The 22,134-nt window shown below is 43.7% G+C and overlaps 1 protein-coding gene across 36 annotated transcripts in view; it reads left to right on the top strand.

Annotated features, from left to right (window-relative positions):
- Positions 1 to 22,134, top strand: part of Kalrn (kalirin RhoGEF kinase) — a 605,995-nt gene that overhangs the window by 266,182 nt on the left and 317,679 nt on the right. For all 36 annotated transcript variants that reach the window (XM_015993393.3, XM_042259218.2, XM_042259217.2 and 33 more), the window contains exon 10: positions 9,261 to 9,383. In XM_015993393.3, the coding sequence (XP_015848879.1) occupies positions 9,261 to 9,383 (123 nt within the window). The remainder of the gene's footprint in view (positions 1 to 9,260; positions 9,384 to 22,134) is intronic.

The following is a 22,134-nucleotide window of genomic DNA, read 5'->3' as shown; positions in this document are numbered from 1 at the left end:
GATTCAGCTTGCTTGGTGGCAACGTTCTGAACTGATGACAAATACTAGTAGAACCAGACTTCCTGAACTGCAAAGGAGTCTCCCTGTATTCATTTTCCTGGTGCCTCGTGTGGAAAATTATAGATTTTACTTTGTTGACTTGGTTTGCAAAAAAAGAAAAATATCTGAAAGAGATCTGTGAGGATTTAATTTCAGATAATCAGTCATTCACTAACTGTAGTGACCGCAGTGCCTTAATCAGACGAAACCAATTGGCCATTGAATAATTCATTTGCCAGTATATGTGATAAAAGGCAAGCATCACAGTTTGCATTGAGAATGATCAGCAGCAACAACAACAACAAAGTGACCAAAGCATTGATGAGTCTGGAAACTAACTTTTCCTATAGAAGAAAAGATAGTCTAGGAATAAAAGGCTTGCACACCTTGTGCACACAATCAGATCTTAGACTACGCATATGAAGAACCATCTTCAGGATTTGAAATGGACTATTTCTATGATAAGAATGCTGGGAAGAAATTCAAACATCAAAGGAAAGATTAGTTCTGACTCTTGAGACTAAATTGTTTATAAAAGCTACATTGTTCAGAGCTCTGAATGCACCGGCTGTGTGAGGAGATGTGATTGGACATCTGATCCCTTCACTTGCCGTCTCCTGTTTAATCTCCCAACACCACGAGGCAGGTGGCAGTTCCATCTTTCTGAGAAGGAGAATAGAGAGGTGAAGTATACTCACTTCTGATCCGACACCTGGTGGCGGAGCATAGCATCAAACCCCAGACTCCCTGACCTCAGAGCTCCTGCTGCTAGCCTCTCTGGTGGGGGGTGGGAATAAGACACAGCCCTGGGCCAAGGGGGTTATCATTTAGTGCTAGAACGCCACTGATCAAACAGCCCTGGTGGGAGATGTGGTTCCACAGGATGAGATTTTCCTAATGTTATGTAGCTACTGACAGCCTCAGATCAACCCTCAAACTGTCTGTCCCACAAAAACAGTCACACTCATGCCTTGACACTTTTCCTTGTGTCCCATCATTTAAGAATTGCTCTCTACACCTATTTATCTATAATACAAATTACCCCCAAATACCCACTCCCAGTTTTCATTTTTCAGTTGGTGGTGATGTTAACTCAGCCTTGGTGAGGCTTTCCTTTGTATCGTATATTTGAATAATATCCACTTGCCTGTGGCAGTAATTAGCAGTTTAAAATTTCTCACTTAAAATTTTAATGGTGATAATCCATTCATTCAGATATTTTCAAGTATAAAACACGTGATTCTTTAGGCAGAATGAGAAGCCAGCCAGAGTACCAGCAGGCTTAGCTAAACTGGGGAAAGAGGGAAGGTGGGCTGAGTCGCTCTCTGATTGGAGTGAAGATAGAGAGCTCTTCCCATCTCTCTATGCTCTCTCTCATCCTAATGGGCATGCTCTATCCTTCTCCCCGCCACCCCCCCCCCAGTAGGAGGAGGCAGTGGGTGCCTCTCCTCTCTTCTTGGACTCTGCAGGTTAGAGGCTGGCTACTTACATGTGCACACCCCTCTTTCTGGGAGTTTCATGGTATTCTCATATGCTCTTCCTTCTGGATCCCTATTTCCCATCTTGCCCTCCCCGGGCCTCCCCCCCCCCCGCCCCCTGTCCCCCCCCCCGTGTGTGTGTGTGTGTGCGCGTGCGTGCGTGCGTGCATGCGTGCGTGAAAACTCTATTCTGACTGGAGTGATCCTCCCAAGATGATGATTTGCAAGGAAGATCCAGCACTTTCCTTGTGTTTGGGAGATGGTGAGAGGAAGAAGCCCCTTTGGAGGGGGTTACTGACCCTCTAGACTTCCTTGATGTATGGTTTACAGCATCTTTAATGTCTTCGATATATTTTTAATTATGTTCATGAGTAATGAAAAAGGCATTGTTCAGGGTCACCTCCTGTGCTTAGCACATCCTCAGGCCTTCACATGTTAATTCTAGGGCACTGAGCACCGGGTGAAAGGATTCATGTCGTTACTAGCAGGGAACTATGGGAGGATTTTGAGCAGAGGGGAAGCAAAATCAGAGTGGATTTAGATAATCTGATAGATGAGCTGGGGGAGTGTAGGGGGAGGATGGGGAATCATAGTAATGGAGTGTGGCAAGTGTGAGCGGGGGTAATTGGACTCTGTGGGTCTGAGAGCCTTTAATGTAAAAATTACTAAAAAGTGCTGTCCAAAAAAAAAAGTACTGTCCATTTTTTTTTTTTTATAGAAACAACTAGGTGTCAGGTGTGCATATGGAACTCTGTTTCTCAAGGTTTAGTCCTTGGGTTCTTGGCATTAATGTCAGCCAGATAGAGTGGGGATGTTTTTCAAGCACCCTATGGGAGACAATTCCATACTTTTTGATTCACAATCTCTGGGGGTAAGTGGCACCTATATTTTAAAAGAACCCCAGAGGACTCTTAGAGTTCGGAGTTTCTGACAACAGTTTCAAGCCTTAGTGGGAAGAAGGGGAGGTCCATAAATTGATACCAGGCTGAGAAGAGTCTTTCAGAGAGGTTCCAGTTACCCCACCTTTAGTTCTACCTGGGGGGAGAGGTGTGGGATGTCTAGGGTGTCAAGGTCCCAACTGAGGATGGCTGAGACTTGAGGCGTGTGGGCTCTCAGCTGCCTTAGTCTGCCTGGCATGGACCTGTCAGTAGGAGGAACCCCAACTCCTAGGGGACAGACCGATTGATTACCTGCTAATGATCATTAGCTCATTCCACCCAGAAAAATGATGGCCTCTCCTGCCACAGCATGACATTTATTTTGGCCATACTTGTTCCAGAGAGGGGACCAAAAACAAAGTGGGTGAGTGGTAATTGAGCACTTGAAGTGACGCCTGCCTGCTCTCAAGTCTCAACCTGGCTGGTGCTTGTGATGCTGGCAGTTCCCCTTTGGAAACAGTACGTAGTGCGCGGTGTGAATAGACAAGAATAGTGATTTGATGGACTCTCCTGGGTGCTCTTGCACACTGTGTGTACTTGAGCCTTTAACAACAAAATATGTTCCAGATGCCTGCTGGTGCATAATTGCTGCAGAATGATGGCTTTCTGAATGGAAAGGGGCGGGGAGCCGGGGCACTGGCACATACGCGTTGGGAGGAAGGAATTCTTTGCTGTACTAGAAGCATTGGATGCCCCTTGCTTTGCCATGGACCAATTTAGTATGCAAACTTAAAAGCCTGTTTTGAATAAGGTAATTTATCAGAGAAAACCAGATAAGGGAATCACAAGGTTGGGATTCGGATTCCGTATTTGATGGCAAGAGGCCCCATCTCCTTTCATGATTTCCACCTCTTAGCATGCAGGAAGTGGTAAAATCATGATTCTTTTAGTTCACTTGATCTTTTATTTAGCATTTGAGAACACAGCAGTGGACCAAACAAAGCCCTTGCCCACACGGAGTTCATACTGCGGGTGGAAATAAAGCAGGGCTCAAACCAAACAAGCATGTATGTGTCGCACGGCCATGGTGAATGACCAGAGTAGAGAGCTGAATAGAAACACCTTAGGGATGGGTTTAAGAAGAGGGTCCAGGTGTGGAGAACAGGACCACAAAGTCCTTGCTGCCAAGGTTACCTTCCATTTGCAGTTCTGTTCATGGCCACTGTTCAGTGATGATCAATAGTTTCCTTCAGAAGGATATTCCCCTCCTCCTTGGCTACTGGAAGACTGCCTCCTGCCCTGAAGAACATTTCATCTTGATTGTATGTTAGATGGAGTAAACACAATTAGACAGAAAGAAAGGGGTGATTAAGAAACCCTGCATAATTGGCGCTCAAATCTGGTTCAGGATATGAAACAGCTCTTAGAAAAGGCTGTTCTGGGCAAGTACTTATTTCTGGTTGAAATGTCAGGACAGGAGAATGGAGCAAGCGTTTTTACAGGTTGTTATTAGACGGTCTAATTGTTGAAGTGGTGAGTCCAGGCTACTCTAGTGACGAAGCAAAATTAGGCTTGTCCAGAATGGGGTCGCTCAACAGAGAGAGCAGAAGCCTTAGCTACAGATAAGTGTGGCGACCTATGGCCATAAATGTTCATCACCCATTCCCTAAGCAGGAGGGGCAAGCACGGATGCTGTGTGGTGGAGAAAGAGGAGGATCAGATTCAGTGTGAAAACCCCAAATTTCTTGCATTCTCTTAGGAGCTACCTGCCAAGTGGGGCAGTGACAGGGGATAGAGAAATACAAAGGAGCCACTCTGAATGCAGACTGTGAACAGTAGGGACATAGAAGAAGGTGGATGGCTAAGATCCGCCCCCAAAGGTCTGTAGGGGAGGAATCGGTTTGAATGTAGTTCAGTTGGGCACATACTAAGCAACCACAATGTGTTGAGTGCTGGGCTGGGCTGTGCCCTGGAATTATGAGGAGGTTGCAGTCCCGTGGGAGAATCAGGCCTGTGAGTCCATAGTTGTGAAGATTTTTTTTCTATGTGTATTTTTTTATGTTTGTTCATACAGAGTAACGGGTTTCACGATGGTATTTTCATCCTTATATGGACTTATACTTTGTTCTAATTAGTAATTGTTGTTTGAAAAGAATCAAAAGGATTGAGTGTGACGGCACATGCTTATAATCCCAGGACTTTGGAGATGGGGCAGAAAGATCCAAAATTCAAGGACAGCCTTACCTATATCTTGAGTTTGAGGCCAGACTGGCGACATGAGACATTGTCTCAAAAACAACAACAACAAAACCCACCCAGTCATAGAAAGGCAAGAGCCACCTTACCTTGGACAGGTCATTAAAGATTGGCAGTGATTTTTACGTGTAGCCTCAAGTGTGACTAGGAAGCAGCCTGGGGAGTGGGAACCCGGAGGAGGATGACATAGCTCAAGTGAAGAAAAAGACTAGGAGCAAAACTCCCGAGAGCAGGGTGTGCAGAGGTGAGGCAGAATTTCACTAGCCAGTTGAGAGTGAGCAGGGCCAGTCCCAGATGTGTGGGCTTTGTGTACCAGGTTAACAGCTTCTCAGAACCACACCCCAGTCAACAGCCCTGTCAACAACATAGGCATCAACTCCATTCAAGTCTAAGGTGGTGCTTTTAAAATGGATGTAGTGTTTTTATTTTTTTTAATGGTACTCCACCCATTAATGATGTAATCATTTGTTTTTAACCCTCAGTATATAAATTACATCTTTGAAAACAGAAGCACAGCTTGCCACATCAGATTGACAATTGTCACTAGGGGATATTTCCCACTCAAGTTCGGGGTCGCAGTGGTCACTGTCATGTATGAACATAGCAGAGCATGCGTGCAGAGAGAATCCTAAGAAGTCCGTGTCTATGAGCTAGCCTGCCTCGCTCCCTTCATTGTGTCCGGTGACACTCCCCCTTCCGTTCCCAGCAGGCTGTGCCCCTGGTGGCCGGCCTTACTGCTTTCTTCTGTCACCACCACATTCAGCCACCAAACCCCGGCAGTGGTTTTTCCAAATCTAAGCCTCCATCGGTCTTGTCAGAATATCTACTTTTGTCTCATTTTCTCACCTCTTGCTTCCCTCCAGTTGACTTTCCATAATCAAAGCAGCAGCTTTTCCGCGGGGATCTGATGGCATCTCTCCTCTTTGCAGCCTTTCGGTGGATGGTTGCAAAGTCGTTACTAGAGCCTTCCATTCAGCGCACCATAACTCATTGAAGTTTTGGTCAGATTTCTCTGGACCTGTTTCCTATCTCCTTCCTACTTGAGGCCCGCATGTGTGCGTCTTTTCCATTTCTAACTTAGCTAAGTAATATTGTCTCTTGAATCACAGTAAAGTCTCATTTCTTCAGAGACCTTCCCCAACTCCATCTAGAAAGCATCTGGCTTTTTTGTGATTTTCATCTCGGCGATTAATGAAGAGTTATGTGATTTAGTGACTAGTGTTTGTTAGCCCATAGACCAAATTCCTAGAGTTGGGACCACTAGTGACTGTTTATAATCTCGTATCCGTGGGGTAGCTCTAGTGCTTGCTTTTAGGGCACAGTAAGACTGATATATAAACATAGGAATATGTGAATATTCATGTTCCATTCTTCTCTGCTGCTCAAGGACTCTTTAGATAAAAACAAAAAAGACAACATCTCCGGTGCCAGAAATGCTTAAATACCAGCTCAAAAGCCATCAAGAGATCTGCATAGCTCTCTCACCTTATACCATCTTGGCTATAATTCATCATGGAGTACTTTAAATATAAATAAATAAATAATCTTTTTTTTTTTTTCGGTTTTTCGAGACAGGGTTTCTCTGTGTAGCTTTGTGCCTTTCCTGGAACTCGCTTTGTAGACCAGGCTGGCCTCGAACTCAAAGAGATCCGCCTGCCTCTGCCTCCCGAGTGCTGGGATTAAAGGCGTGCGCCACCACCGCCCGGCAATAAATAAATAATCTTACAGACAGATGAGAGGTACTAATCATGAGATACATACAAGGGATGCTTTGATGTCTATTTATACTCATGGGATCCAGGGATTTTTAGCTAGAGAGCTGATTCCTCTTCATTCATAGATATTCAGATTCTGGGGCCTAGCACACCATTACTTACTCATCAAAAACTCGAGGGTGTCCAGAATTCCAGAGCTGCATGAGAAATTCCAGTATGATGTAACTGTCAACACTTCCAGTGTCTACAGAGAAGCACACTGCCCTGCTGTGCAGGTCTGCCTAGGAAGCTGTGTTACACTGAAGGTCATAGGTCAGGATCAAGAGAGCTTGTGTTATGCATGTGTGTATCGGGGTAAGGGCTCCAGCTGAACCATCAGAAACAAACGCAGCAGAAATCACTTTCAGCAGCACTTTACCTATTGGTTGTATGCATGTGTCCCTAAGTACTTTTTCTATAAGTATATCAAAAGTAATTTTATTCATTTGCTAAATCCTTTCCTTTTTTATTTGCTGAATTGATTTCCACACAGTCCTTGAATGCTTATCCAGGTTGCATGTATTTCTCCACACCTTTAGATCTCGGGCAGAAGCTGTACTGAGTGTTCTCAATATAACATCACAGAATAATTGAAGTTATGTTAAACTGAATAAAAGCCTCTCAAATATGAAATAAATAGTTTTTTGAGTAATAAAAGCAGAGCTAATTAAGTAAACTAAGTGGCCCTGACTGAAAATGAATTGCTGTTTTAAGGAAAGCTGAATTACTTTAAAAGGAAACAAATTGCTCTTTTAAAAAAGTCTTAAAAATTATAGAATCATACCCCTCCCCACCCCCCTACCCCGTGGAATGAAAAGAGGAACTGTGTGTGAACTAGGTAAAAAGCATTCATTCCTTTTCAACCAATATGGTTTAGAATGGCCGATTTTCATAAAGCTAGTGATAATTTTTTAAAAAGACAGTAAAAATCATAAGAGACTGTGGAGATAATCTGGCTAGTGAGGTGCTTTCCTTGACCTGAAGACAGAGCCTCGGAGCGCCTCTCCTTGCTGCCTGGTCAGGGTTTGCAAAGCCAGACTCTAGCACTACCATAGTTTTCTTCCCACAAGTGTACCTCTAGGATACACGTTCTCTGTGTATAGCGCCAAGGGTGTCACTGGAAGTGTTTTACACCCCCATTCCTGGGCCTGGAGAGACAGCTCACCTTTAAGAGCATTTGGTGCTCTTGCAAAGGACCCCCCAAGTTCAGTTTCCAGCACCCACACCTGGCTGCTTACATTCACCTGTAACTCCAGCTTCAGAGCATCTGATGCCCTCTTCTGGCCTCTGTGGGCACTCACACACTCATGGCATATATACACAAAGACACACACACATAAAATAAAAACCTACATGCCTAATGCTTGAACAGTCATGAGTAGGGGCATTCTTTTCTGAATTATGATGGGTAATTTAATTACCTGACTCTCCATGCTTATACTTGGGAGTTTGTTAACCTCTTTTCTACATTCCCATACATCTTTCTCACTAGCACCATCCAGTATGGACTTTTTAAAGTGATAGGGAAGCCTTCAAAGACTCTCATACTTGGCACATCGCAGACATTAAGTGATCTCAGTGTCCAAAGACGTGACACCAGGGGCTGAATTCTGTACAGGAAGAATTCCCAGGTCTGCAGCCTGTGGAATGGTTGAGTCTGCTTCTGTTTGCCACGGGGAAGTCCATATTGAAAATAGCACCTTTAGGCAAACTGACTTCGTCTGAATCACTCTCCAGAAACTTCCTCTCAGCATCTGGGAAGGCTCTTACGTCATTAATCAGGTGTTTGGTTAGAAGCCTGTACCATGAGAGCAGGGTGGACCCAGGGGTATGGTGGTAGTGCATCACAGGCATGACTCTGACTTAACTGGAACCAGCATCAACTCCTCGGAGACTAGATGACAAGCTGCCTCCATTTTCCCTGGGATACATTCATATCTGTGAGGTGTAAATTTTTTTTAAGCTTTGGTTTCCTCTGCATTTCAAGGTCTTGTGCACTTTCCCAAGCATCCCTTAGGAAAACATTTCTCACCTTAACATCTCCTCACTCCTCCCTCTACCGCCGTGGCCACTGCTGCTCCAAGCTTAAATATTGAGGGAAATGTCTTCAGGCTAAATCGCTAAGCCTGTGAGAACACGGAGTCTCTACTGCATTTTAGCCAAATAAATACTCTAGGCCTTCGGATGCGGAGACCTTAGCTGATTGGTTTGGTTGGCTGGTTGGGAAGAGGTGGCAAGGAGACAGAGGAGGTTCTTGTCCTGGTGGTCACCTATGTTGAGCATCCGGATGGGGGTGGAAGACTGAACCTCCAGAGTACAATAAGGCAGGGGCCAGTGACGGGCCCTACTGCTGTGACATTTTGTGGTGAAGCAAGGGTGAGCAGCTTAGTCCTCCTTCCCCGAGGTGACCTCATTTCCTATCAGTGTGGCTGACCTTATTTGATGAGGTAGAAGCCGTGACAAGGTTCACCTGGGTCTGGCAGCCCATGCTGCTGATTTAAAACAATGGACTGGCATGTGGGAAACCCTGAATTCAACCCTCAGCACCAAATAATAAAAATAATAACAAAAATAGTCATAAATAAAATAATGGAGTGACTAGGGCTTTTCAAACCAAAAAAGCTATGGCAAGCTGTTCTAGAGATCAGAATGGCTGAGTTGAAGTTAGTTAAGGCTGGGGCTTAACTAAGTCCATTACCAATGACTGTGTTCACAACAGATTAGGCATTTCTCTCTGGACTACTGCTCTTGTGGGCGTGGGGTGGGGTGAGGAGGGTTCAAGCAGTTGTACCCAGTGCTGCATGTCTTTCCTTCTTCTGAAGAATCAGTGTTGTCTGTCTTCCTCCTCTGCCCAGGTGCTGGACTGGATTGAAAACCATGGCGAGGCCTTTCTCAGCAAGCACACTGGGGTTGGGAAGTCCTTGCATCGAGCACGGGCCCTCCAGAAGAGGCACGATGACTTTGAAGAAGTGGCTCAGGTGAGACATTGTGCATGTACGTGTGTGTTGGATGGAAGCATGTTGGGTTGAGAGTCTATACCTGCTGTTCTGTCTTTCTGCCTAATACAAGAAGACCTTTGTCTTCCCTCAGAGGACACTAGGTGAGTGGCCAGTAGACCCCCATGTTCAAGGTCTTAGAAAACCTTCCTACTGCTATGATCTAAGCAATGTCTTGTCCACAAGGTGGTGCTGGCAGAAGGGTAATGTTACCACACCCATCATTAGCCCAAGGTTCCTGCTTTTGACTGTCACTCCTGATATGTGGGAGCTAAAAACCACCCCAGCCCTGCTTGCAAAGCTGTGTACCATCCAGGACCTGAAGGAAGAGATGGCACCTGGTTCTCAGCTATGTACCTACAGAGTACATGCACCCAGAGAGTGTTCCTAGGATCCCTTTCATCTTTAGTATAAAAATGTACTCACTATTCGGTCTTTTAGCTGAGGACATACATTCAAAAGAGCACTGTTGCTAGAGTTTTCCTGCCTTGCCCACAGTCAGGACAAATCTCTGTCACCCGCCAGTCCCACAGCCGCTCAGACCCAACCAAGTAAACACAGAGACTTATATTGCTTACAAACTGTATAGCCATGGCAGGCTTCTTGCTAACTGTGCTTATAGCTTAAATTAGTCCATTTCCAGAAATCTATACCTTGCCACGTGGCTGGTGGCCCACCGGCATCTTCACATGCTGCTGGTCATGGCGGCATCTGGCAGTCAGTCCTTCTGCCTTCCTGTCCTTTTATTTCTCCTCTCTGTTAGTCCCGCCTATCCTTCCTGCCTAGCCACAGCCGATCAGGTTTTATTTATTGATCAATCAGAACAACTTGACATACAGACCATCCCCCAGCACAGCCAAGTGCAGACCATCTCAGACACCTGCACTCAGGCCCATGGTCCTAATCATCCTCTATGCGGACCTGCTGAGTAACGCCACAAAGAACCCAAGAAGGGCTCCCACAGGACATACAGAACATCCCACAGCAGAGCACTGTTTTCTAATTTGGGGCAAGGATATGGTTTGAATGGCTGGTTATCTGTCTACCTCTGAAACTTAACCTGATTCCATTATATCTGTCTTTTGGGATATTTTCCAAATAGATCCTGGAAACCTTCATCTTCAAGATGAAGTATTGCTGCACAGTTGTTTTTGAAGGTATGATCAGTTGTAGTGGAAAGTAAAACCCTTAAGGACAAGATTAGGCAGGGTGTCCAAATGGGATGTAGGGGGTCAGCTCACTGGAGTATCAAGGATAGCAAAGCTATGTCTCGTCACATCACAGCTTTAGCCAGAGCTGGCTGTGATCCCACATGCAGGCAGCCTTCAACGTAGATGCTACCCTAAGCCCGAGCCCTCATCTTGGAAGGCAATCAGCCCCCCTGTAGGTTCAAAAAGAGGACCCATCTAGAACCAAATGAAGACAGAAGAGCTATGGAGCATTCCTGTGTCTCTAGGGGGCCTTCAAGAATATGAGAAAGAAATAGAGAAAAAGATGGGGAAGAAGAAAGCAGCCATTCAAGAGACACAAAGCCCTGTTCAAAATTATCTGAACTCAGGCAATGTAGGCGGTGGGGAAAGTCACATGTGAGAACCTTGGCATGGTGATGGTAAAATGATGTGCCGGTATAGAAAAATATGCATATATATATGGTATATTCCTAAGAGGAGTGAAATAAGGTATTTGTACCACCCATGTTCCCAGAAACATTATTCCCAATAGCCCAAAGGTGGGAGCAGCATGCATACATACTACATTCATCAGAAGATGAACCAATGAACAAATGTGATATATACATACAATAAATTATTGTTCAACTTTAAAGGGGGAGGAAGTGTTAGCAGGTGATAGTGTGTTGATAAACCTTGAAGTCTTACACTGAGGGAAGGAGACCAGTCTCAATGTGTATGGTTCCACTCTTATCCAGAGAGCCTGGTGTAAGCCAAGTTCGTAGAGATAGCGGAGAGCGGCGGTGGTCAGGGAGTAGGAAAGTGAGGATGTTACTGTGTTACAAAGCTTGGTTTTGCAAGACGACTTCCTAAGATACACGGCTGTGATGGTTGCACAGAACGTTACACTTAAAATTGTAAACATGGTTTCATGGTGTATTTTACTACAGTTGGTAAAAATAATATTTTGGGTTTTTTTTTTGAGAATTTTATATATACAATGTATTTTAGTCACTTACCCCCTGCTCCTCCCAGACCTACTCTTTACCTCTCCACTGACTCCCAACTTTCTATCTTTCCTTAAAACATAAAAATAAAAACTCATTGAGTCTCATTTGTGCCTGTATATACACGGGTATGGGGGCATCCACTGGAACATGATCAACCTACCAGGCCACACCTTTAAAGAAAACTTGACTCTCTTCCCCAGAAACCATCAACTGTCAGTTGCTCCTTAGCTACAGATGAGGGCTCATGAGCCACTCCTCTATTTTTTTTTTAGTCATATGAAGACACTCTGCAGGACAAGCTGTGCTTGATCAATGTTATATGGACACAGGTACTCTGTGGCTCTAAGGAACAAGATACAGCCCTGATCCAGATGCTCTGGGTTTCTCTCTAGTCTGTTAGGATACAAGAGATGGAAGAGAACATGTGCATCCCTCTACAGAGTGGAGCTGTTGTACATTGGTGGTCTCTTAGAGTAGATCCATCCCATAGTTTCACTGTTCCTCTTCTCTGAGCTGTCTAGACCATCCCTTTTTCTGGAAGGATGTCACCAAAGACACCCTCAGCCCTGACTTAGCTCCGCTTTCCTTGGTGTCTTCTTATTGTCTGTAATGGGCTATGGCCTCAAGGACATCTCTAGTCTTGGTTTGTAGACCTTGAGAGGCTTGTTGACTTTTGTGTGTTGTTACATTCAGATAAGCCCGTGTTCACCATGACCCCATTTCTTCTGACTTTTCCACCAGTGCCTGATACTCCTTACTTGTGGAACAGTGCTTTTTAGTTATCAGAAGAGGCACACACTAACTTAAATTCATACTAAAGAAAGAACGGACACATTTTGAGTTATGGATAGATGATATCAGCTAGAAGACAACATGGAGGCTCAGGAAGTTCCTTAATGTGGCCGCATCACCTTGCTTATCAGTAGCTCTGCTGAGGTTATCCAGGTATATCAAGCTCCGGAGACATCTTTGTGCCCTCGTTCTGTGCATAGGAGCTGGGTATAAAATTCATTCTGAGTGTCCATTGGCATACACAGCATATGTGACTTTAAAAAGAGTCGGGAAGCAGCAGTGCCATCCTGCTTGGCAGCCTTGGAGGTCTTCTGACCCTGCCCATGAATAGTTCATATCTCCCTATGTGGGCTTTCTGATTGGACTCCATCCTTTTTTCCAAACAGAAGGGCATTCTAACTTCCAAAAGGCTCAGGAGTGTATCCTCTATAAAGAAGAACAAGGTGGGCTGAAAGGTTAGAGCCTGAGCAAGGGGGCCATGAGCTTTTGTGAATGGGCCAGTGAAAGTGGAGGCTGTGGTCAGGGAGAAAGCTGCTACATCTGTTGTGGTTCCCAGAAATTTGGTTTTCTGAAGGAAAGAGCAAGCACTCGAACAAAGGAAATGACTAACCCTGAGGAGAGCTTGAAGGGGGGCAGTAAAACCCCTGAACAAATGCATCTTCATTCTAGGATGGTGGAGGTACCTATGATTGGACACCCTGAGGTAAAGACAGTTAAGGCAACTATTCAGACAGTTGTAAACTCTATGAAGAATCAGCATACCGATCCATTATCCACCATTGAACATTTGTTTTTGTTCATAATCACTCTTGAATACATTTGAAAGAAATTCAAATTATTTAAAGTATTTAGAAGTGTCTAGACCATCCTGCAGATGGTGCTGTTTGAACAAGCTACCTAGTAGCTATGCCGTGGGAAGGCAGTAGTCCCTAGAACCTGCAAGATGGGTGGGGTCAGGAGGCATTCGAAGTGCAGGTAGTGAGGGCCTAGGCAGGGATACTCTAGGGAATCTGTGTCCATAGACCTTCCAAGTCTGCATCACTTAGCTTGCTTTGCTTCTATAGGAGACATGACACCCGGACACTGGTAGAAGTACCCCCTGATCCTGCTTAAAAAAAGAAAAAAATTGACTCAAGTTGTCTGTTCACTCACCAAATGACCCAGCCATAGAATAAAGCAGATTTTAAGAGGCATTTATATTTGCAAAGTCCATTGTCATTGGGATAATGAACAAGTATGAATTGTTGCCCTTAGTAGCATGATTGTGAGGGGATAGATGCTCCCATGTCTTTGCAGGGGACCGATTGGAGTGTAGTACTGCCGTATGAGCCTGAGATCCTGCTGTGTGGTAGGAAGGCACTCAAATGCCCATGGTTTAGAGAGCAGCTGTGCTGCCCGGTGAGTGGTCTGCTTTATGGTCTCATTATCTGAAAGGCCAGATTTTCTATAAGCCTAGGTAGCCCCAGATTAGAAGCATTTACATTTGAATATACATTCCCTAAAGTCTCAATGCACCAAATCACAGTTCAGCAGCTAAGCACATTTAAGTAGCATTAGTGCAATAGTTTGGAAAGAATCGACGATTTAAAGAAATAATAAAATATGGACACAATGAAGTAATTCAGTCAGTAAATCTCCATTTAGTTGTTTTGCTGTATGATACCTTGGATGTTGGAGCTTTTTTCCACCCTCAAACATGAATAGAATACATTTAAAAATCCATTCTGCATTTGAGACCAAACTAAAATGTGTGGAAATAGAAGGACTCTCGTGGATCAGTGTCTCTTTGATAACTGGATAGTCAACGTGTCCTCAATGAACCTGGGGTGCTACAGGGAAATAAGCCAGGATTGTGCAGAGGGTTAAGAGCCTGTGCCCTGAAAGCTGACCATTGGCTGTCATTAATCTCCATGCACCATGAAGTCTCAGTGTTGAGCATTGAGACATACAGTTTCTATAATCTAATAAAAACATGACAAGGATCTTTGGTCTCTGAAAAGTTTCAACTTAAGAGAAGAAAAATTCCGCCCCCCTTGGAGTTTTCAAAGAGAATTGTGAGTGAAAGCTAAGAATAACGTTACTTCATCTGGTGAGCCAGTAAACATGGCTGCTGAGGAGGGTGGCGTGGTGACCTTTGGGATGAGTTGCATCTTCTCTTCAGCCCAAGATGATGGCCATTTATAGCGGCTGCAGACGGGAGCAGATGCCAAAGGTAGGAGAGTCTCCACAGAGGCCTTCTCACACTCCGGCTTCTTTGCAAGGACGAAAGGTTTCTAGGCAGATGAAAGTGTTCTGAAGAGGAAAGCCAAGCAAATGTATAAAATGTAATGTCATGAAGTTGGCAAGGGGAAGGATGTGAAGAAGCCTGGAGATGGAGCGCAGTCTTGCCCTTCAGATTTCGTGTGACATTTCAGATGGATTCAGGACATTGCCTTGCCTCTGTGGACACCAGGGAGAAGTCACGAGCTTGAACTGATGGAGAAAAGATTTTGTGAGCACTCTTGTCAGGGTGTGTGTGTGTGTGTGTGTGGTGGTTTATGTGTGGATAACACCCGACCAAGAGTCCTAAGGTCATTTTGTTTATCTTTGATGTGCATAATTGGGGTAGGCGCCACTCTTGATGATATTATGGAAAGGTCACCACACATCCCTTATCAAGCCTGTGGATTAATTTAATCTGCCTCTGTTTCTACTTCCTGCACATTCAGAAGCCATGGGGCTGTGTTCCTCATGGCTTTAACAAACTGAGAGACTCCAAGCACAGGTGCTGTTTTCAGCTCTCTTTCCATGCCGTGTAGTGACTGGCAAGGAAGGGCGGCTTGGAGAAACAAATGGCTGGCTGGGTGAAGCGTATTTCTGAAAGGTTTCTGGACTGTGTTTTCAGAGTGAGCAGGATGCACTTCTGGCGAGGGGTAGAGCACCTCCTGTGAAGAACGGAAAGGATACCAATTGTCAGAGAACCCTGCTGATCTGTGCAGAAGGATTTAAATGAGTTTGAAGGAAACTCATTTCCTGGGAAAATAATCCCAGGAAAGCCAATACCAGAAACGCCTCGGGCTCCACGCAGGTAGTGTAGAGAGAAGCACTGTGAAGGAAATACTCTTAGATCATCTTAGGTTAAAAGTAAAAGAAAGCCCCAATAAGTTAAACTTCAAACTGCACTTAGATTATTTTTTCTAAAATCCAACATATGGCATATGCTACAAGTAGCACACTTGATCATTGGACACAAGAAGACAGATGTAGCAAATGTCCCTGTGGCCTCAGTGGATCAAACCGCTCAACTAGAAAAGTGGCCCTGAAGAGGAGTCTCCAATAGGAGAGAGGAGAGATCAGGGAGTTCCATGCATTCCATGACTTCATAGAGTCTACAGACGGAGGGTAGTAAGAAATACAAAGAAATAATACAAAACACAAGACGCACATACACAGATGGAGGCAAGGAAGATGCTCTTCTGATGCGGTTCTAGTTCTGGGGGACACTATGGTGGTGAGGGTGGTTTTCATTTTCAGGCTTTTCCTGGCAAGTTTGTGACACAGTTCTAATACACACACACACACACACACACACACACACACACACACACACACACACACACACACACACCAGTTAAACTGTTAAGAGCGAAGATTCTACGTAGTAGAAAGTAAATAATAATATATTTCTTTAAAACCTCAAGCACTATTTGGCTGTCTCAACTCTTAAGAAACTTAGTTTTTTAGGGGGGCAAGGGTTTAGATTATTCCTGGAGCACAGAAGCATGATAAAGGCTTTTGAAAGATAGTATAAACTAAAATAGAATCTTTACATCAGAAAAAGGATTTTTTTTCTATATTCTCGCTGTTTGGATCACATATAGTATACCTAATTCTGGAAATTATACTTTTAAAAGAGACTGACAACAAACTTCCAGCTGTTGGAAGGCTGCCAGGAATGTGAAGTTAAAGGAACTGGATACATCCAATTTGAGTAAATAATGCTGTTAGAGTTTGAATATGAAATGACCCCCGTGGGGCTCATATGTTTAAGCCTGGGGGAAGTTCTGAAAACTTAGGGAAGTAGGACCTAACTGGAGGAAGTAGGTCACTAGGGGCAGTTTCTTGGGGACTGTTTTGTCCCTGGATCCTTCCTGTTTCTATTACTCTAGTTCCTGGCCACCATGAGGTGAATGTTTTCCACCGCATCCCACAACTATGATGCTTACTAAAGTCTCCAATGGGACATTTTTGTTCATTAATCTGAAAGACACTATACAGATCCTGAATTTTCTTCCTTAGTATTTGATCCTGTCAACCACTACCTCCTTTTCAAGTTCTCTTCCCCTCAGCCTCGAATGATGGGCTTCCGCTCTTCTTTTGCCTTTCTACCTGATACTTCTTACATTCTTCCCTGTGGCATGGGCTCCTCAGACCCTTCTCTTCATGCACATGCCCCGAATGTTTTATAGTCTTTCCTAGGTTCATCTTCTGTTGGCTCCCAAATCTGTCTTCCATCTCTAATCTTACCCTGAGACCCATGTGCATAAACTCATTGGTTTTCTAGATACCTCTGTTTTAATTTCTCAAGGAGAAATTCCAAGAGTCCATTTTATTATCTCCTTTGGACACTTCCCAGGCTTCTGCTTGCTCTTGTATTACCTGTAGTTGTAGAGGGTACCAGCTGCGCAGTTACTCAGTCTGGAACCTTGGAGTCATTCTTGGTTCTTTCCTTGCTCTCAGCCCTCCTCACTGAGGTCATTGCAAAGGCTTGTTGACTCCACCTCTTTAATGAGTCCCCTTTCCTCCGTCCACATTGTGCTGTTTTAGGTAAGAGTCTCATCACTTGCTAAGATCCCTGCCATAGCCCTTCTGTTTTCCTTTATAGTCACCTTAAGTTCATCCCCACATAGATACAAACTGATTTCTAAAACTACATGTCTCATCATGCTGTTCTTATTCCATAAGTTATGCAAGCTGTCTTAGTTTGGGTTTCTGCTGCTGTGAACAGACACCATGACCATGGCAACTCTTATAAAAGAAAACATTTAATTGAGATTGGCTTACAGTTTCAGAGGTTTAGTCCATTGTCATCATGGCAAGAAATGCAGGCAGGCATGGTGCTGGAGAAAGCTGAGAGCTCTAATCTTGATCCACAAGCATCAGGAAGTGAACTGTCACACTAGGCATAGCTTGAGCATATATGAGACTTCAAAACCCTCCTCCACAGTGACACACTTCCTCCAACAAGGCCACACCTACTTCAACAAGGCCACACCTCCTAATAGTGCCACTCCCTTGTAGTTAGAAGTTTTCCTGTGTCCTGCCTGTTCCACATCCAATCAGACCCAAGTAAACACACAGAGGCTTGTATTAATTAAAACTGCTCAGCCATTAGCTCAGGCCTACCACTGACTAGCTCCTACACTTAAACCCAGCTCGTTTTTGTTAATCTATATGTCGCCACATGTTTTGTGGCTTTACCTGTATGCTATTACATGCTGCTCCCTGAACGGTAGATTGGCATCTCCTGACTCAGCCTTCCTCTTCCCAGAATTCTCCTTGTCTGCTTATCCCAACTATACTTCCTGCATGGCTACTGGCCAATCAGCATTTTATTAAACCAGTGTACAAAAGCATTATCCCACAGCACTCCCTATGGCCTCACATTCAAACATGAGTCTATGAGGGCCATACCTATTCAAACCACTACAGCCATTGTGTTGTGAATCCATCAAATGGTTAATCCATTGATTGTATATTACCTCCATGATTTATTGTCTCTGATTACGCAACTTATCAAACTTATCATAGTACCTTTTTCTAGAAAATCATAACTTGTCATAGTACCTTTTCTGGAAATTCACTTGGTTTACACAAGGAGCTCCTTTCCTAGCCTCACAACCTATCTTTGCTGTGGCAGTCTTGGTTAGCTTTACACTGGTCTTATGTCTTAGCCCTGCTGGCGGTCTCTGTTAGCTTTATACTATCCTTGTGTCACACCCCTGCTGTGGCAGTCTTGGTTAGCTTTACGCTTGCCTCATCCCCTCCTCAGAGCAGGAATTCTGTCTAATTTGTCTTTTTCTCCTAGCCCCTAGCACAGTGGGCCAACATGCAAGTTGGCACTTACTTGAAAAATCACATGAATGAAGGGTATAGATTCAACAACTCCTTTGTTGAGTGGGTTTCAGGCCTAGTGATCTCTAAGGATGAGAGATGGGAGAGAGGTAGATTAAATGAATGCTATCAGATCCTAGCCCTGGAACCATACACTGGTAGAATAAGTGAGTTTGCAATGAGATAATGGCAGCCTAGACGGAATTTGGCACTTGGGAAAAAAACAAAAACAAAAAAATTCAGCCATTCGGGTTGAATTTTGAATGATAATGATTTCTTTGACCATTTTTTTTATTTAAAAAAATATTTATGCTGAAGCTCTATAGAAAAGCACTTCTGATAAGAAAATGGTGGCACACGCCTTTAATCTCAGCACTGGGGAGGCAGAGCCAGGTGGATCTCTCTCTGAGTTCTAGGCCAGCCTGGTCTACAGAGTGTGATCTGGGACAGGCACCAAAACTACACAGAGAAACCCTGTCTCGGAAAAAAAAGAAGAAAAAAAAAAAGAAAGAAAGAAAATGGCAATTCTTCCTACGGCCTTTTGCTCAGTCCTACTCAGTTTCCATGGTTTTTCCAGAGGAAGTTTCAGCCGTCCTACGCTAAATAGGGGGAGCTTGATATTTTTTCAGGGTTTCACTGCGTGGTCCAGGCTGATCTTGGATTCACACTCTTCCTCCTTCCATCACCTCCCTCATACTTAGATGACAGGAATTGCAACCACCATGTCTGGCCTTTTAAAAACAATCTTAAAGGCCAAAACAAAACCAAAAGTAAAGGTTGTATACTGATTTTATATTCAATATTCTAATTTTGAATCAGGGCAACTCATCAGATCCAATGTGTCATATTTGATGGTTGCCAATTTTTTCTTCTTGTTGAAATTATCAAAAAAACAATAACAATCATTAACCCCCTCCTGAGTACTTTTCATGTGTTGAACACTGTTCTAATTTTAAATAACATTTTATTCTTTGAGAATTTAATAAAACACATTTTGATCATATTAATCCTCCCAGCTCCTCCTAGATCCCACTACCTCCCTACTCACCCAACTTCATGTTCTCTCTCTTAAAACAAAAACCACAAACCCACAGAGCTCAATTTGTGTTCCTAAATATTCTTGGATGTGTGGCCTGCCTTGAAGCTTGATCAACGTAGCAGGGGTCACACTCTTAAAGAAAACAGACCCTCCCTCTCCCAGCAATTATCAAATGCCAATATTTTCTCAGCTTTGGATGGGGCTTCATGCCCACTTACCCCTCTCTCTCTATGATGAAATTGTGTCTGGCCTGACCTTGTGCAAGTCTTTCCTGTGCATCCCATCACAATCGCTTCAAGTTCATATGCGCACTGTTGGGTCTGGAAACACTGCTGTTTCCTTGTTATCTACCACCTCTGGCTTTTATAGTCTTTGAGAAGATCACCCTGAGCCTTGGGAGGAGGGGTGCAATAGAGATGCCCCCTTTAGAATGAGTGCCCTGTAGTCTCTTAGTCTTTGCACACTGACCAATTGTGGGTCACTGTGTTCATTGTCATCTACTGCAAGAAGTTTCTCAGATGAGGGTTGGGAGACGCACTGCTTTATAGCTATAGCAATAAAGCCATGAGGAGTTGTCTTAGTGCTCTATCCATTTAGTAGGTCCTCCCGTAGTGCGTAGTGATCTGTCTAGCTGCGGGTTCTTGGCCCTGTTCACAGTGCCAGGTATGAGTGGTTGGTTACTCCCATTACCTCAGGGCCACTATTGCACTGACTGCACATCTTGCCTGGACAGCCATCACTGTAGCATGTGGTGTTCCCAGCTGGGTAAGATTAATGTTTTATTTTTTTCATCTTCAGTTGTGTGCACATCACCATACAGCACTATAAAAAAAAAAAAAAAAGCAGCCCTTAGGGATGAAGCTTCTCCCATTATCTTCTGCAGTGTCTTTAAGCTTTCAATATAAAAGTCATCACTTCCTTAGTTCCATGTATTCCAAGGTATTTTTGAGTCTATTGTAACTGGGGTTTGTTTCCCTGATTCCTTTCTCTCTGTTTTGTCATTTGTAGATTTTAGGAAAACTACTGATTTTTGTGTGCTAATTTTGTATCCTGATACTTTGCTGAATATGTTTATCAGCTGTAGAAGGTTTTCTGGTGGAGTCTCTCTGGTCTATCATGTCTAGAACCTTATAAACTACAAATAAAGATACTTTTACTTCTTTCTTCCCTACTTTTGTCCCCTTGGCCCCCTTCGCTTGTCTTACTGTTCTAGCTAAGACTTCAAGCACTCAATTGAATATGAGTGAAAGAGTGCACACCATTGTTTCCGCTCTTGATTTTAGTGGGAATGCTTTTTGTTTTTCTCTATTTAGCATTATGTTGACTGTGGACTTGTTTTGTATGGCCTTTATTATGTTGAGATGTGTTCTCTGTATCCTTAGATGCTATAGGACTTCTATCATGAAAAATGTTGGATTTTGTAAATTGCCTTCTTTGCAGCTGATCATGTGGTTTCTGTCCTTGAGTCTAATTTATATGGTAGATTGCATTTATGTTGAACCATCTCTGCATCTCTGGGATGAAGTCTACATGATCATGGTAGATAATCTTTGAATGTGCTCTTTAATTTGGCTTGTAGGTCTTTTATTTAAATTTTGCATCTATGTTTCTCGGGAAAAATGCTATAATTTTCTTTATTTCTTAGATCTTTGTCTGATTTGGGTATCAGGGTATTCCTGGCCTCATTTAAAAAAAAAAAAAAAAAAAAAAGGTCGTTGTCTTGGTTGCTCTTCTATTACTCTGAAGGGACACCATGACCAAGGCAGCTTATAAAAGAAAGCATTTAAATTAGGGCCTTGCTTACAGTTTCAGAGGGTGAGTCCATGACCATCATGGCAGGGAGCAGGGCAGCAGGCAGGCAGGCAGGCGCTGGAGCAGTAGCTGGGAGCTCACATTTGGTCCATAAACCAGAGGTGGGGTGGGGGGAGCCTAGCAGGGGCTTTGGAAACCTCAAAGCCCATCCACAGTGTCATACCTCCTCCAACAGCAACACACCTCCTCCAAGGCCACGCCTCTCACTCCTGGGAAGCAAACGTTTAAATCTATGAGCCTATGGGAGCCATTTTCATTCAAAACACCAGAGTTCCTTTCTATTTTACAAAATAATTTGAGGGGTATTGTGTTAGTTTTTCTCTGAAGGTCCAGTAGAATTCTATGCTATATCCATATGGCCCTAGACTTTCTTTAGTTAAGAGATTTTTAATTACTGCTTCTATCCCATGGTTGTTACTGATCTAGTTAAGCTATTTACTTCATCTTGATTTAATTTTGGTAGGTCATATGTATCTAGGAATTCACCCATTCCTTTTAAATTCTCCAGTTTAGTAGATTTTTTTTTTATTCTTCTTCTAGCAGATAGAGATTTTTCAAGTGTGTACTTATGGTTGTGTGGATTTCCTCAGTGCCTCAGTTGTAATGCAATAAAATCAGAGCCTAAGAGGAAGCTAGTGGTGAACCTGCACATGGGGAAATATACACAGACCCCACAGCCAAGCAATTATCCAGCCTTAAGAGACTTCAAACCTGCTCTGCAATGACAAGCATTCGAGATTAAGTGAGAACTGCCAATTGCTGAAGCATACTTTACAAGGAAAATTTCCATCTCATCCTTGAAAGAACTCTTACGAAGT

Source organism: Peromyscus maniculatus, chromosome 12, assembly GCF_049852395.1.
Source record: "Peromyscus maniculatus bairdii isolate BWxNUB_F1_BW_parent chromosome 12, HU_Pman_BW_mat_3.1, whole genome shotgun sequence".
NCBI lineage: Eukaryota > Metazoa > Chordata > Mammalia > Rodentia > Cricetidae > Peromyscus > Peromyscus maniculatus.
The sequence above is the reverse complement of the archived record's forward strand: the minus strand, read 5'-3'. Positions and strand labels throughout refer to the sequence as shown.